The following is an 18,079-nucleotide window of genomic DNA, read 5'->3' as shown; positions in this document are numbered from 1 at the left end:
TGCAGATACAAACTAATGTGAAGATGTTTTTATATACATCTCTCATAAAAGGACTAAAGGAAAAATCAAAAGGGCAAAACTGCTTTTATATTAATTAACTGTTAGTAAGGACAAAAGGAGAAGTAAGGTGGAGTAGAGCCTGAATTCCAAGCATAACAGCACCAAGATTACAATTTTTATTCTACTCCTAAACAAATAAAAGAGACATTTACTTTGTAGGGCTGTTCTTAAGAATTATATAAAAAAGCCTAATAACAGAGTTTGGTTCATAAATAATGAGATAGTAACTATCATTATTACTCCTTTTAAAAGTATTTGGGGGGCGCCTGGGTGGCACAGTCGGTTAAGCGTCCGACTTCAGCCAGGTCACGATCTCGCGGTCCGTGAGTTCGAGCCCCGCGTCGGGCTCTGGGCTGATGGCTCAGAGCCTGGAGCCTGTTTCCGATTCTGTGTCTCCCTCTCTCTCTGCCCCTCCCCCGTTCATGCTCTGTCTCTCTCTGTCCCAAAAATAAATAAACGTTGGAAAAAAAAAAAAAAAGTATTTGGGATTCTGCCTTAATTAATAAGCACAATTGGGATACTTTTTTTTACTTTAAGGAATAACACCACAAGCTACTGTTGGGAATATAAAAAAGTTACATTCAAAATTTTCCTTGGGTGACTATAATATTCAAAAGTCAGAAGGTAAATTAAAGACCATATGTTTAGATCCAGCTCCCACCAGGTTGACATGTATATAAAGAATGATAAAGTGAAAAGCAATTGGTTAACTTCAAGGGAGAATTTATAATTAGCTGCTTACTATGTGTCAGGTAAATTACATTATGATGTCCATTTTATATATGAGGAAACATGTTGAGAGGTTAAACAACTTTCTAAGTAACACAAGGATTGGTAGAGCTAGTATCTGAAGCATAACTTTCATTTGTTTATTATACTGTGTAGTGCCCCTCCCTAAAACACTGTTATCCTAAGTATTCACTCACATGGTGTTTGATCAACAGTCATGAAGATCAACAGTAGAGTAAGGAGAGTAGTTTTTAAAATGTCTTCTGGACAGAGTACCACCAATTCATGGTCACTGAATTACATTCAATTAGCCAGCACTTTTGGGATTTCCAGGAGAAAAGTGGGTAGTTTGTTATATAGAGATACACTATTAGCTTTTCATCACAACATACTAAAATCCTATCCACTTACATACTGAGACCCCATCCCCATCTTACCTGGTGTTTTAACTAGCAATTCCTCAGACTCAAGGGCAGGCCGTGGAGAGACTTCCGGAGCCACAGGCACAGACAAGGTCAGCTGTGGCAACTCAGCATGTCCACCTCCAAGTTCTGACTGAGCCAAGGGCCCTTCCAAAAACGGAGCCTCCCTTTCAAGAACTGGAGGCTCTTCTTTGGTTGAAATCAAAGAATTCTCATCCACCCGCTTGTTCTGAGCACTAGATCGACATCGGGCTAAAAGGCTTTCCTCTTCACAGCGGGAACTTACCTAAGGGCAAAAAATAGAAGTAGAATCCATAGACCACAAAGTTGCTGTAATTCCAGTGTTAAAAAGAATAATGCACTTAAAAATGAAATTCTGACACATGCTACAACATGAATGAACCTTGAAGATATTACACTAAGTGAAATAGGCCAGACATAAAGAATGAATATTGTATGAGTCCACTTATAATGAGGTAACTAGAATGGTAAAAATTCATAGAGACAGAAAATAGAATGGTGGTTGCCAAGGGCTGAGAAGAGAGTAAAGTAGGAAGTTATTCTTTAACAGGTACAGAGTTTGAGTTTGCCAACATGAAAAAAGGTCTAGAGATGATGGATGGTGGTGCTGGTTGCACAACAATGTGAATGAATGTACTTAAAGACAGAGAACCGTATACCTAAAAATGTCTACAATTCTAAATTTTATATGGATTTCACTATAGTTTTTTAAAAAGGGGAAAATGCAATTAAGATACAGTAAAACTATAAAAATTCTTTAAGGCCATAGTGATAATCCTCCCCGCCCACAAAAGATTTTTTTTTTTTTAATGTTTATTTATTTTTGAGAGAAACAGAACATGAGTTGGGGAAGGGCAGCAAGGGAGACACAGAATCAGAAACGGGTTCCAGGCTCTGAGCTGTCAGCACCAAGGCAGGGGTCAACCCACAAACTGCGAGATCATGACCTGGGCCGAAGCTGGACCCTCAACTGACTGAGCCACCCAGGTGCCCCACACACATACTGCTTCTTGATCAAAGGGAGCAAAATATGACTTAGAAGAAATCAGTCAAGACTGTAGACAACTGAATGTTAAATACCTTCTAATGTCATGGAATATATGACACAATAGCACCTATAATTTAATCTAGCTAAAATTGTTTAACGTGAATCCATCAAATTGTTTTCGACTTAGTAAGAAAGAGGATAGATTAGTGACACCTATGAAGAAGCAATCATACAAATCTAGAAGGGAGATATTGTAAAGGTACTCACTCTCATTACTTAGGGTCATAAAACAGGGGAACTGTTCTGGATTTAAAAGAAATTTAAGAAATGTAACAACCAGATACAATGTGTAATCCTGGAATGGATAAACCAAATATAAAGGTTAAAGGACAAGTGAGGAAAGCTAAATATGGATTTCTTATCAGATAAACTGATCATATGAGATATAGTAATGCTTTATCAGTTATGAAGGAAAATGTTCTATTTTTTAGAGGCGCATATTATTTAGGAGGAGAAAGTAAAGTGTCTTAAATTTACTTTAAAGTACTTCAGCTTAGGGGCGCCTGTGTTGACTAAGCTGGTTAAGCATCCGACTTCAGCCTAGGTCATAATCTTGCAATTCCCGAGTTCGAGCCCCGCATCGGGCTCTGTGCTGACAGCTCAGAGTCTGGAGCCTGTTTCAGATTCTGTGTCTTCCTCAATCTCTCTCTACCCCTACCCCACTCGTGCTCTATTTCAATCTCTCGAAAATAAAATAAACATTTAAAAAAATTCAATAAAAAAAAAATAAAGTGCTTCACCTTAAAAAAACTGAATTAAGGGGCACCTGGGTGGCATAGTCAGAAGAGTGTGCAACTCTTGAACTCAGGGTCATGAGTTCAAGCCCCAAGTTGGGTGTAGAGATTACTTGAATAAATATAAAACTTCAAAAAAAACTGAATTAAGAAATAAAGCAAATAAGGTATCAACAACATTTCCTTAAAAAAATTACGATCCTAAAAAAAAAATTACGATCCTACCATACAAATTTATATTCTATGATTTTACTAAATACTTCACCCTAAATCATTAAACAATCTTTGAAAGAAAAGGGAAAAATTTATATATATATGTAAATATATATATATTACTATACACAGTGCATAGACACATTTATACATTTCTTGTATAACTAGCATATTCTAGGTACTGTGCCAGAAGCTGGAGCTAAAAAGCTGAAAAAGTAAGATCCCAGTTAAGAAATTTATTATCCCATGCAGACAAAATATAATATTGAAGGTAAATCTGCAGTATCCTAAAAGGATTGATGAAAAGACTGTTGAAATATTGGAACATACCTTGTGCACCTGTTCCTGCACCTTCTTTTGTTTTTTCTTAGGAGCAAATATCTGATCATATTCTTCTGTATATTCCAGAAGCCACTTGCTTGGCTTCCTAAGACGCTTCTTCTCTGACCGCATAGCTAAAAGAGGAACAAGTTCATATTAACCAAAAAAGTTAGAGGAAAACCCATTGTTTCATACAACCATCCCTGCACTCTCAAAGGTACAGAGATGGGAAACTCTTGTTTTTCAAACACTCTGCTTAAGCTCCAAAAGGCTAAAAGTGATTTGCTATGGTTTCTCATATGCAAAAGTCGAGAGGGGAGAGACTTGTGTTGCTCTATACACATACACATAGCCCATCTGAAGTTAAGGAAAAGATTAAATTGAAACTAACTGGTATTCCATAGTGACAGATACAGCTAATATTAAAATATAGTCTAAATCAAGCAAATTCAAAAAATATACAATGAGGTTTTTAATAACATCTCTCTGGATTATGCAGAATACTGGATGGATATTCAGATGAAATATTTACCTAATCAGTACTACCATGTGAATTTCAAAAACAATTTACATAAACTTCATATCATAGTTGTAGTGAGTTTCACATTAGAAACAGGAGTATTTCTAAACAGAATCATTTAAAAATATGTAATTAAGTATATGTACACCATTATCTCAATGACATAAAATGTATATGCCATGTATGTCAAAAGCAGAAAATAAGATAAAAATACATAGTCTGGGGTACCAAAAAAAAAAAAACCTGTCATATTTTATGGTCAAAATTTCAAAGTATCATACCAGTTTTCTCTGAATTAATGGTAAAACAATAATCTATTATAGTTTCCTGATAGACCTTTGTCTCAGCTTAACATGCTATCATCATTTTACAAGATTTCTGGAGCAAAAGCTAATGCATACAGAATGTAAGATACAGTGTACTCAAGAAGCAAGAGGTATTTCATGACACAACAACCTCAGAGGGAACAATTTCTGCCTCAGTTGAATGTGGCAATACTGACATTCAATAAAAGAAATGCAAAAGTTGAGACTAAAAGGAAAAGGTCAAATTACAGCTTGGCAAAGGCTTTTACTCCTTAGATACAAGCCATAAAACTGTATTATGACAAAATATGGAAAATAATTTTAATTCTAACTACTGTAATTTCACAATAATAATATACCACTTAGTTATTTAAATCTAATATAAAAGGAGTTGAAAACTTATATTCACCTGAAAACCTGCACATCATTAAAATTTTTTTTCAATGTTTATTTATTTTTGAGAAAGAAAGAGAGAGAGAGAGAAAGAGAGAGACAGACGCGATCGAGGAGGGGCAGAGAGAGGAGACACAGAATCTGAGGCAGGCTCCAGGCTCTGAGCTGTCAGCACAGAGCCAGACACGGGGCTTGAACCCACAAACTGTGAAATCATAACCTGAGCTGAAGTCAGGTTTTCACACTTAACTGACTGAGCCACCCAGGCACCCCTGCACATCAATTTTTAAAGCAGCTTTATTCCTAATTACCAAAACTTGGAAGCAACCAAGATGCAGGTGAATGGAAAGATAAACTGTGTTATGTCCAGACAATAGAATATTACTCACCACTAAAGTATCAAGCCATGAAAAGACATGAAAGATATTTAAGTGCATATTACCAAGTGAAAAAAGCCAATCTGAAAAGGCTACATACGCACTATAGGATTTCAACTATATGACATTCTGGAAAAGGCAAAACTATGAAGACCATAAAAAAGTGGTTACAGGGTGAGGAAGGGAGGCCTAGCAGAGAAAGAGGGATAGATAGATAAGCAGAGCACAGACTTCGGGCAATGAAAATAATCTGTAGGATACCATAATCATGGAAACATGTCATTACACATTTGTCCAAACCCAAATAATGTACACCACCAAGAATGAACCCCAAGGTAAACTATGGACTTTGGGCGATTATAATGTGTCAATGTACGTTCATCAATCGAAACAAATGTACCACTCTGGTGGGGGATGTTGGTAACAGGAAAAGTTGTGTGTGTGGACAGAGTGGGCAATCTATGTGTCTTACCCTCAATTTTGCTGTGACCCCAAAACTGCTCTAAAAAAATAAAATATTAACAAAAAATAAAAAGTTAATGGTAGAAGCTGAAATAACTACCAAATTTATATACCTATAGAGCTCCCACTATAATTATGGGGCTTGTTAAACCTTTCAACCAATGCAATTTTCCTAACAACATTTTTAGACCATAAACCTGTAAGTGATCCAAATTGGTATTTCCCAAGCAAGTATTTCAAAAGAAGTTAAACCACCCAAAGCCAAGCAATTACTTAAAATGTTCCCCTCAAATAATATCTGAAAAATCTCTCTTAGAGCAAAGAAATAGCCAAATAGATCTTTAAATAAATATATACATCTGTACCTATGATAGTTGATGGGTAATAACTTTATGCTCTGAAGCAAATACATTATGCCTTTAATATATTCCCATTAGACATAGCATCCAAGTTTTTTAAACACCAACAGCATTTTTTAACACAAGTAAGACCAAAGAAATGATAAGGAATAACAGGGATTTACTATGCCCAAGTCACAGTTCAGCCATGTCATATTCATGAATTTCTAATCTTCAATCTACAAGATAGGTGATAACATCCCCATTTTATAAAAAATGCAACTGAGGCTTGAAGAAGAAAGTGTCTTGCCTAAGCCCATTCAAGTTAGTCCATTATTTAAGTGGCAAGGCAATGATTCGAACCAAAATCTGTCCACACTCCAAAAATATTGGGTACTTTTTACTAAAACCTATCCCTATGTTGTCACATCATCATATTCCTCAACCAGTCTCCCTGCCCCCATCTATCACTACTTCCCCACACTAATTAAATCTCAGTCCTACAGAGGTTGTGTTCTCTCTTTTGTTGTCTTAAAAGGCTGCATGGGCTAATCCTTCTTCCTTTTCCTCCTGAAGCCTCTGTCCCCCATTCTACCTTTGGGTTCACTTCTCTCACAGAGTAACTTCTCAGATTAAGCTTTAGTCCTTTACCTCTCCATTTCCTTGAGATCCACAAGAAAATCAGCAAAAACACAAAAGACCTAGAAATTAAGAGGAACACTGTATCTGACATACCTATTAGAGGTTCCTGCACAAGTGCATGCATTGCTCTTCACCAAGTTATATAAAACAATCCTTTAAAGGTTTAGGGTTTGGCACACTACCAATGGGACTATTTTAATTTTTTTTTTTTCAACGTTTTTTATTTATTTTGGGACAAAGAGAGACAGAGCATGAATGGGGGAGGGGCAGAGAGAGAGGGAGACACAGAATCGGAAACAGGCTCCAGGCTCTGAGCCATCAGCCCAGAGCCTGACGCAGGGCTCGAACTCACGGAGCGCGAGATCGTGACCTGGCTGAAGTCGGACGCTTAACCGACTGCGCCACCCAGGCGCCCCCAATGGGACTATTTTTATAAATAATGTCTTATTAGAATACAGCCATGCTCACGTATTTACTAATGACTTATGACTGCTTTTGTGCTAGAGAGTTGAGAGTGACAAGACAGTATGGCTTGCAAGCTTAAAATATTTACTATCTGTCCTTTTTAAGGAAAGGATTACCAATCCCCCCTCCCCTTAAATGTACAATAGAGTTAATATCCTGTAAATAAAAACAGCCTGATCACAACTGAATGACTTAAAACCTAAGATGCTTCCTGAACTTCTGTTCCTGAGCTTGTTTCTTGTCCTCCTCAACTACACCTGCCACCACAACCCCCTACTCCCACTTATGTTCTCACCTAGATTGCTCATCCCACAAAACCAGTTGAGCTGAAAGCACCTGGAGAAATAACTCACCATATCCAACTTTTCTACAAATGGCCAAAAGGAAATGACTTGCCAAACCAACATAAAGAATATCAAGAGTAAAAGAGGAATATGACCTTCTGGATACTAAAGGTAAATATTAAAAGGCAGAAAATTACAAAAGCTAATGGAGAGAGGAATAAATCATGCAAATCTCAATACATGGCACAGAGCAAATATGAAACTGAGCAGGAGCCAAAGTATGATCATAATTAAGTTTCTTGGCAACTACATATCAATTCCTAGCACAGAGCCAGGACCTGTTGTAAAGAATGGAGATGCACTGCTCATACAGGACAAGCCTAGCAATGTCTTTTTTGACTACAGAGTGTATATATACCAGCTAAAATAATGAAATATCCATAAAGTTAAATCAACCCCAAATTTTCACAAACTGAAGAAAAGACAAATAAAATGTGGATAAATAAAATGTGGTGTACCTATACCCTGGAATACTATTCAGCAATAAAAACCAAAATATTGAGGGGTGCCTGAGTGGCTCAGTTGGTTAAGCGTCCAAATTTGGCTCAAGTCACGGTCTCGTGGTTCATGAATTCAAGCCCTGCATCAGGCTCTGTGCTGAAAGCTTGGAGCCTGCAGCCTGCTTCAGATTCTGTGTCTCCTTCTCTCTGCCCCTCCCCTGCTTGTGCTCTGTCTCTCAAAAATAAATAAACTTTAAACAAAATATTGATACATGCTACAATATGGATAACCACAAAAATATTATGCTAAATGAAAAGAGCAAAACACAAAAGATCACATACTCATTAATATGAAACGTCCAGAAGAGGCAAATGGTGGGGGTTTGGGGGTACAATCAGTGGTTGCTGGGGCTAGGAGTACAAATGAACTAGCTATAAATGGGATGGAGGACTCTCACTGGGTAGAACAAATGTTCTAAAACTGATTTATGGGGGATGGTTGCACAACTCAATAAATTTACTAAAAATCACTTACTTATGCACTTAAAACGTATGAACCTTATGGTGTATAAATTGTACCTCGTGCTCTCTTTCTCAAAATAAATAAACTAAAAAAAAAAAAAGACTGAATTACAGTTCTTTTCCTAAAGAACTACATTACAGTAAGTACTAAGAGCAACATCACTCCTCACTACACATTATTAACCCTTGTCATACACCTACTTTCCTAGTTCGGAAACCTCAGAGGCAAAAGAGATAAAGGAAGGGGGGAAAAAAGGCAAAAGTCCACACATTCCTTCATAATAATAAGGTTATTGAGCCCAACCTCCTGTTGAAAACAAATAAAAATGCTACAAAATGTTTTTAAAACTACTTTAAAAGCAGCAAAGCACTGACAAGATTGTAATGAACTACAAACCAAAAATTACAAGTAATAACTAGAGAAATAAAGCAATGAAATGGATTAGGTCCTGAAGACTTTGAGATCCAGCTAAAGCATACGAGGCAGAAGTTTGAGAGAGAATAAACTAGGGCCCCAAATAACTCTATCCTCAGAGTTACAGTAAAGCAAAAGAACACCATGTCCCAGCCTCCAGGAGACCACAAGGAAAGGTACCTTGGCAAGAAGTAGAAGGGGAGCAGGAGGGAAAATAAGTCCTTGAGAAGCTGTGACTGGTGCTCCTGTGGATTTGTTGCTCCCATAAGAAAATCAAGCAATTGATGTAAATTATGAAAAATAAATTATTAAAAAAAAAAGTCAAGCAATTAGTACATCATGTTAAACAGAATAAAGGGCATAAAAAGGAATGATCATCCTAACAGACACAGAAAAACCACCTAACAAACCAGGAATAAAAGGCAACTTTCTCAACTTGAAAGGTCATCTATCAAAGTCATAGCTAACATCATAGTTAATAGTGAAAAATTGAGTATCTTTGCCCTAAGATCAGGAACTAGACAAAAGTGCCTGTTCACTCCACTTATGCTTAACACTGCACTGGAGGCTCTAGCTAGGGCAATTAGTCAAAAGGAAAATAAATAAATAAATAAATAAATAACCAGATGAGAAAGGATGAAGTAAAAGTGTATTAGTTGATGACATGATCATGTGCATAGAAAATCCTAAGGAATTCAAAATAAAATAAATTAGAAAAAATGAGTTCAGCAAGGTTGCAACATGCAAAATCAATATACAAAAATCAAGTGTATTTCTGTATACTTGTAATGAACGACCCAAGAATGATCATTTTCATATCTCATTTGTAATAGCATCAAAAAATAAAATTAAAAAAACAATAAAATATTTAAGAATAAATTAAACAAAAGAACCACAAGAATTAGACACAGAAAACTGTCCTGTGGTTCATAGTTTAGAAAACTTAACAATGGCAACACTGCCGAAACTAATCTACAAATCCAGCACAATTCTTATCAAAATCCCAGCTGGCTTTTTTTTTTTTTTTTTTTATATGAAATTTATTGTCAAATTGGTTTCCATACAACACCCAGTGCTCATCCCAAAAGGTGCCCTCCTCAGTACCCATCACCCACCCTCTCCTCCCTCCCACCCCCCATCAACCCTTAGTTTGTTCTCAGTTCTCAACAGTCTCTTATGCTTTGGCTCTCTCCCACTCTAACCTTTTTTTTTTTTTGTTCCCCTCCCCCATGGGTTTCTCTTAAGTTTCTCAGGATCCACATAAGAGTGAAACCATATGGTATCTGTCTTTCTCTGTATGGCCCAGCTGGCTTTTTTGCAGAAATTAACATGCTGGTCTGAGAATTACAATGGAAATGCACAAGATCCAGAAAAGTCAAACAATCCTGAAAATTGACAAAGTTGGAGGACACACTTTCCAATTTCAAAACTACAATAATTACTACAAAAATAGGGCAAGACTTTGTGGTACTGACATGGTAAAAACAAAACATACATATACATATACATATACATATACATATACATATACATATACATATACATATATATCAGGGAGTCTGGGTGGCTCAGTTGGGTAAGAATCTGACTCCAGCTCAGATCATCATCTAACGGTTTATGAGTTCAAGCCCCACATTGGACTCTCTGCTATCAGCACAGTGGCTGCTTCAGATCCCCTCTCTCTCTGCTCATTCCCAGCTCATGCTCTCTCTCAAAAATAAACATTTAAAAATAAATAAAAGACAAATGACCATAAAAAATAACTATAATTTAAAAAATACGTTGAGGGAGGGCACGCCTGGGTGGCTCAGTGGGTTGAGTGTCTGACTTTGGCTCAGGTCAGGATCTTGCAGTTCTTGAGTTCCAGCCCCAGTCAGTCTCTGTGCCGACAGCTCAGAGCCTGGAGCCTACATCAGATTCTTTGTCTCCCTCTCTTTCTGCTCCTCCCCCATTCGTGCTCTGTCTCTCCCTCTCAAAACATAAACGTTTAAAAAAAAGAAATTAAAAAAAAAGAATTAACGCCAGGGTGCCTGAGTGGATCAATTAAGCATCCAACTTTGGGTCAGGTCATGATATTGCAGTTCATGGGTTTGAGCCCTGCACTGGGCTCTCTGCTGTCAGCACAGTGGCCACTTTGGATCCTCCGTCCACTCCCCTTCTCTCTGCCTGTCCCTTGCTCTCTCTTCAAATAACTAAAAATAAAAATAAAAATAAAAATAAAAAAGAATTAATGCCAAAATTTCTCAAACTCTTCCAAAACACTGAGGAGAGAATATTTCCAAATTCATTTTATGAAGTGAGCATTACTCTAATGCCAAAGCCAGACAAATATACTTAAAAATTAAAAAAAGAAAAATTTAACCAATATTCCTTATGAACATTGCTGCAAAAATTCTCACAAACACTAGCAAACTGAATTCAACAGAGCACACTGAAAGGATTACACACCATGACCAAGTGGGATTCACCCCTGGGATAGAAGGATGGTTCAACATATTTTTAAAGAAAGTAATAAAGACATTAACAAAATGAAAATCACATGACCATCTCAACTGAGGCAGAAAGAGCTTGACAAAATCTAACACCTTTTCTTTTTTTTTTTTTTTAAAGTAAGCTCTAGGCCGAACATGGGGCTTGAACTCATGACCTTGAGCGAGTCGGACACTCCTCCCAATACTTGTTCCTTAGAAAAACATTCAACAAACTAGCTGGTCACATATGTAAATCCGTGTGGGGGCTGTGTGTGTGTGTGAGAGAGAGAAAATAGCATATATTTCATATATGAAAATACCATAACATGATATTCTATCATAGAAACTGAAAGCTTTTTCTCTAAGAGCAGGAACAAGGCTAGGATGACCACTCTTGCCACTTCTACTTAACACAATACTGAAGTCCAAACAAGAGCAACTAGGCAAGAATTAGAAATAAAAAACATCCAAATTGGTAAGAAAACAGTAAAATGGTCTCTGTTCACAGGTGACATGATCTTACATGAAGAAAATACTAAAGATTCCACCAAAAAATAAAAAAAATTACCAGTTAAGAATAAACAATTGCATAAAGGTGCAGTATACAAAAATCAACTTTTAAAATCAGTTGCATTTCTTTTTTTTTTTTTTTTAAAGAGTTCTGGAGTTTTTTTTTTTATTATTATTTTTTTTCAACGTTTATTTTTTTTGGGACAGAGAGAGACAGAGCATGAACGGGGGAGGGGCAGAGAGAGAGGGAGACACAGAATCGGAAACAGGCTCCAGGCTCCGAGCCATCAGCCCAGAGCCTGACGCGGGGCTCGAACTCACGGAGCGCGAGATCGTGACCTGGCTGAAGTCGGACGCTTAACCGACTGCGCCACCCAGGTGCCCCAAAAATCACTTGCATTTCTAAACACTAATAATGAACAATTCAAAAAGCAAATTAAGAAATCAATCCCATTTACAATAGCATGAAATAGAATAAAATATTTATGAATAAATTTAACCAAGGACATGAAAAACGTATGCACAGATGATTACAAACACTGCTGAAATTAAAGACAAATGGAAAGATTCCCACATTCATGAACTGGGAGATTTAATATTGTCAAAATGTTCATACTACCCAAGAGTGATCTTCAGACTAACTGCAATTGCTACCAAAACCCCAAAGGCATTTTTTGCAAAAACAGAAAATAAAATCCGAAAATGCACATGGAATCTTAAAGGACCCCATAATAGCCAACAATTATGGAAAAGAACAAACACATCCTGTTTTCTAAATATATTACAAAGCTACATTACAATATGATATTCCTATAAAGACAGACATACAGATGACTGGAACAGAAAGGAGAGCACAGAAATAAACCCTTAGGTGTAAGGTCAAATTCTTTTTGGCCAGTATATTAAGACTACACAACGAGGAAAGGATAGTCTCATCAATAAATGGTGCTGGGAGGGGCGCCTGGGTGGCTCAGCTGGTTAAGCTTCCGACTGCGGCTCAGGTCATGATCTCACGGTTCGTGAGTTCGAGCCCCGCGTCGGGCTCTGTGCTGACAGCTCAGAGCCTGGAACCTGTTTCAGATTCTGTATCTCCCTCTCTCTCTGACTTCCCCCATTCATGCTCTGTCTCTCTCTGTCTCAAAAGTACATAAACGTTAAAAAAAAAAAATTTTTTTAAATAAATACATAAATAAATGGTGCTGGGAAAAGTGGGTATTCACATGCAAAAAAGATGGATCTTTATCATGCACTACATACAAAAATTAACTCAAAATTATATCAAAAACCTAAATCTAAGATCTGAAACTATGAAACTCCAGAAGAAAAGGAAACAGATTCAATTCATAAATGAAATGAGCAATTTTTTCTTTGATAGGACATCAAAAGCACAGACAACAAAACCAAAAACAGACAAATTTGACTACATGAAACTTTTTTCTACAATTTTCTGCACAGCAAAGGAAACAACTAACACAATGGAAATACAACCTACAAAATGAAAGAAAATATTTGCAAACCATATATCAAATAAGGGGTGATCACCCAGATTAAACAAATCAGTTAACAAAAGAACAACCCAACTCAAAAATGGGCAATGGACTTGGAGAGACATTTCTTCAAAGATATACAAATAGTCAATAAGCATATGAAAAGATGCCCAGTATCACTAATCATCAAGGAGATGCAAATCAAAACTAGGAGACATCAACTTACCCCTGTTAGGATGGCCACCATTAAAAAATAAGTAACAAGTACTGAGGATGTGAGGAAATTGGGACACTAGTGCATTGTGCACTGTTGGTAGGATTATAATATGGTACAGCCACTATGGAAAACAGTATAGTTTCCTCAAAATATTAAAAATAGAATTCTATGATCCGTTCCAATTCTGGCATGTATTTATTTATTTATTATTATTTTTTTTCAACGTTTATTTATTTTTGGGACAGAGAGAGACAGAGCATGAACGGGGGAGGGGCAGAGAGAGAGGGGGACACAGAATCAGAAACAGGCTCCAGGCTCTGAGCCATCAGCCCAGAGCCCAACGCGGGGCTCGAACTCACGGACCGCGAGATCGTGACCTGGCTGAAGTCGGACGCTTAACCGACTGCGCCACCCAGGCGCCCCTCTGGCATGTATTTAAAAGAATTGAAAATGTGATCTCAAAGAGATATGTATTTGTACATCCATGTTCAATGCAGCCTTATTCATGACAGTCAAGTTATGGAAGAACTTAAATGTCCAATCTCAAATGTCCACTGATAGATGAATAGATTAAAAAAATACATGTTATGTACATACAATGAACTATTATTCAGCCTCAATAAAGATGGGAATCACGTCATGTGCTAGATTATGAATGAATCTTGAAGACATTATGCTAAGTGAAATAATCCAATCTCAAAAAGACAAATACTACATGATTCCATTTATAGGAGGTATCTAAAGTAATCCAACTCCTAAAAACAGAAAGAGAATAGTGGTTGCCAGGGGATGGGGGAAAAGGGGGAAAAAGGGGAAAAACGGGGAGTTGCTGTTCAAGGAGTATAGCTTCAGACATGAAAGATGAAAAAGTTCTAGAGATCTGTTGTACAACAATGTGCATACACTTTAAAAACATTTTTTTTTTCAACGTTTACTTATTTTTAGAACAGAGAGAGACAGAGCATGAACGGGGGAGGGGTAGAGAGAGGGAGACACAGAATCAGAAACAGGCCCCAGGCTCTGAGCCATCAGCCTAGGGGCCGACGCGGGGCTCGAACTCACGGAGCGCGAGATCGTGACCTGGCTGAAGTCGGACGCTCAACCGACTGCGCCACCCAGGCGCCCCAGCAATGTGCATACACTTAATACTGTAATGTATATATGGCACTTGTTCAAAAGTTAAATCTATGTATTTTTTACAATAATAATAACCCATTACTACATTTTAACCAAAAGAACCAAACACCAAAGTACCACATATTGTATGATTCTATTGACATGAAATGCACAGAAGAAACAAGGGCCTTGAATGATAACTGGATCAGATGAACTTGACAGATATATTCAGAACTTTTCATCCAAAAACAGAATATACATTCTTCTCAAGTGCACATGGAACATTCTCCAAGACACAGGTATAAATGTCTGTGCACAAAATTCAGGAACACCCAAATATATAAAACAATCACAAACATAAACAATCTTATTGGTAATAATGTGGTACTTGCAGGGGACTTTAATACTCCACTTACAACAATGGACAGATCATCTAGACAGAAAATCAGTAAAGAAACAATGGCCCTAAATGATACACTGGGCCAGATGGACTTGACAGATATATTTAGTATTTTCTTCCTAAAGCATCAGAATACACATTCTTCTCCAGTGCACATGGAACATTCTCCAAGATACATCACATACTGGGTCACAAAGCAGCCCTCAATAAATATAAAAGAATTAAGATCATACCATGCATATTTTCAGATCACAATGCCATGAAACTTGAAATCAACCACAAGAAAAAATTTGGAAAGCCTCCAAATGCATGGAGGTTAAAGAACACCCTACTAAAGAATGAAGGGTCAAACAGGCAATTAAAGAAGAAATTTAAAAATATATGGAAGCAAATGAAAATGAAAACACAACAGTCCAAACACTTTGGGATGCAGCAAAGGCAGTCCTAAGGCGAAAATACATTGCAATCCAGGACTATCTCAAGAAACAAGAAAAATCCCAAATACAAAACCTAATCGCACACCTAAAGGAAATAGAAGTAGAACACAAAGAAACCCCAAAGCCAGCAGGAGAGAAATAATAAAGATTACAGCAACAATAAACAATACAGAATCAAAAAACAAAACAACCACACACACACAAAAAAAACAAACAGTAGAACAGATCAATGAATCTAAGAGCTGGTTTTTTGAAAAAAATAAACAAAACTGATAAACTCCTAGTCAGACTACTCAAAAAGATGACCCAAATAAATAAAATCACGAATAAAAGAGGAGAGATCACAACCAACACCACAGACATACAATCATTAGAAAATACTATGAAAAATTATATGCCAACAAACTGGACAACCTGGAAGAAATGGACAACTTCCTAGATACCCACATACTACCAAAACTCAAACAGGAAGAAACAGAAACTCTGAACAGACCAGTAACCAGTGAAGAAATTGAATCAGTTATCAAGAATCTCCCAACAAATAAGAGTCCTGGGCCAGATGCCTTCCCAGGGGAATTCTACCAGACATTTTTTTTTTTTTTTAATTTTTTAACGTTTATTTATTTTTGAGACAGAGAGAGACAGAGCATGAATGGGGGAGGGTCAGAGAGAGAGGGAGACACAGAATCTGAAACAGGCTCCAAGCTCTCAGCTGTCAGCACAGAGCCCAACGCGGGGCTCGAACTCACAGACTGTGAGACCATGACCTGAGCCGAAGTCGGACGCTTAACTGACTAAGCCACCCAGGCTCCTTTCTACCAGACATTTAAAGCAGAGTTAATACCTATCCTTCTCAAGCTGTTCCAAAAAACAGAACTGGAAGGAACACTTCCGGAGTCATTCTATGGAGCTAGCATTACCTTGATTCCCAAAGCAGAGACCCCCACTAAAAAGGAGAATTGCAGGCCAATATCCCTGACAAACATGGATGCAAAAATTCTCAACAAGATATTAGCAGACCAAATTCAACAGTATATTAAAAGAATTATTCACCATGATTAAGTGGGATTCATTCCTGGGCTGCAGAGCTGTTTCAATATTTGCAAGTCAATCAATGTGATACATCACATTAATAGAAGAAACGATAAGAACCATATGATCCTGTCAATATATGCAGAAAAAGCCATTTGACAAAATACAGCATCCTTTCTTAATAAAAACCTTCAAGAAGTCAGGATAGAAGGAACATACCTTAACATCATAAAAGCCATGTATGAAAAGCCCACAGCTAATCTCATCCTCAACGGGGAGAAACTGAGAGCTTTGCCCCTGAGGTCAGGAACACGACAGGATGTCCACTCTCACCACTGTTGTTTAACATAGTGTTGGAAGTCCTAGACTTAGCAATCAGACAACAAAATGAAATAGGGCATCCAAATTGGCAAAGAAGAAGTCTAACTTTCACTTTTTGCAGATGACAGGATACTCTACATGGAAAACCCGAAAGACTCCACCAAAAAGCTGCTAGAACTGACACATGAATTCAGCAAAGTCACAGGATACAAAAATCACTGTACAGAAATTGGTTGCATTACTATACACCAACAATCAAGCAAAAGAAAGAGAAATCAAGAAACCGATCCCATTTACAATTGCACCAAAACCATAAAATACCTAGGAATAAACCTAACCAAAGATAAAAAATCTGTATGCTGAAAACTATAGAAAACTTATGAAAGAAATTGAAAAAGACACAAAGAAATAGAAAAACATTCCATGGTTCATGGATTGGAAGAACAAATATTGTTAAAATCTCAATACTACCCAACGCAATCTACACATTCAATGCAATTCCAAACAAAATTGCACCGGCATTCTTCTCAAAGCTAGAACAAACAATCCTAAAATTTATATGGAACCACAAAAGACCCTGAGAAGACAAAGTAATGTTGAAAAAGAAAATCAAAGCAGGAGGCATCACAATCCTGGACTTTAGCCTCTACTACAAAGCTGTAATCATCAAGAAAGTATGGTATTGGCACAAAACCAAACACATATATACCAATGGAATAGAATAGAGAACCCAGAATTGGACCCACAAATGTATGGCCAACTAATGACAAAGCAGGAAAGAGTATCCAGTGGAAAAAAGACAGTCTCTTTAGCAAATGGTGCTGGGAGAACTGGACAGCAACATGCAGAAGAATGAAACTGGACCACTTTCTTAAAGCATACACAAAAATAAACTTAAAATGGATGAAAGACCTAAATGTGAGACAGGAAACCATCAAAACCCTAGAGGAGAAAACAGGCAACAACCTCTTTGACCTCAGTCACAGGAACTTCCTACTCAACACGTCTCTGATGGCAAGGGAAATAAAAGCAAAAAGAATTACTGGGACCTCATCAAGATAAAAAGCTTCTGCAAAGGAAACAATCAAGAAAACTAAAAGGCAACTGACGGAATGGGAGAAGATATTTGCAAATGACATATCAGATAAAGGGTTAGCATCCAAAATCTATAAAGAACTTATCAAACTCAGCACCTGAAAAACAAATAATTCAGTGAAGAAATGGGCTGAAGACATGAACAGACACTTTTCCAAAGAAGACATCCAGATGGCTAACAGACACATGAAAAGAAGTTCAACATTGCTCACCATCAGAGAA

At 37.3% G+C, this 18,079-nt stretch overlaps 1 protein-coding gene across 10 annotated transcripts in view; it reads right to left on the bottom strand.

Annotated features, from left to right (window-relative positions):
* The window catches only part of NSD1 (nuclear receptor binding SET domain protein 1), a 150,672-nt gene that overhangs the window by 49,992 nt on the left and 82,601 nt on the right, over nucleotides 1–18,079 (bottom strand). For all 10 annotated transcript variants that reach the window (XM_086677976.1, XM_086678297.1, XM_086678156.1 and 7 more), the window contains 2 exons: nucleotides 3,558–3,682; nucleotides 1,227–1,497 (listed from right to left, as the gene is read on the bottom strand). In XM_086677976.1, the coding sequence (XP_086534102.1) occupies nucleotides 1,227–1,497; nucleotides 3,558–3,682 (396 nt within the window). The remainder of the gene's footprint in view (nucleotides 1–1,226; nucleotides 1,498–3,557; nucleotides 3,683–18,079) is intronic.

The sequence above is a fragment of the Puma concolor genome, chromosome A1, assembly GCF_028749965.1.
Source record: "Puma concolor isolate L17-30 chromosome A1, mPumCon1.1.hap2, whole genome shotgun sequence".
Taxonomy (NCBI): Eukaryota; Metazoa; Chordata; class Mammalia; order Carnivora; family Felidae; genus Puma; species Puma concolor.
This window is presented reverse-complemented; position numbering and strand designations above follow the sequence as displayed.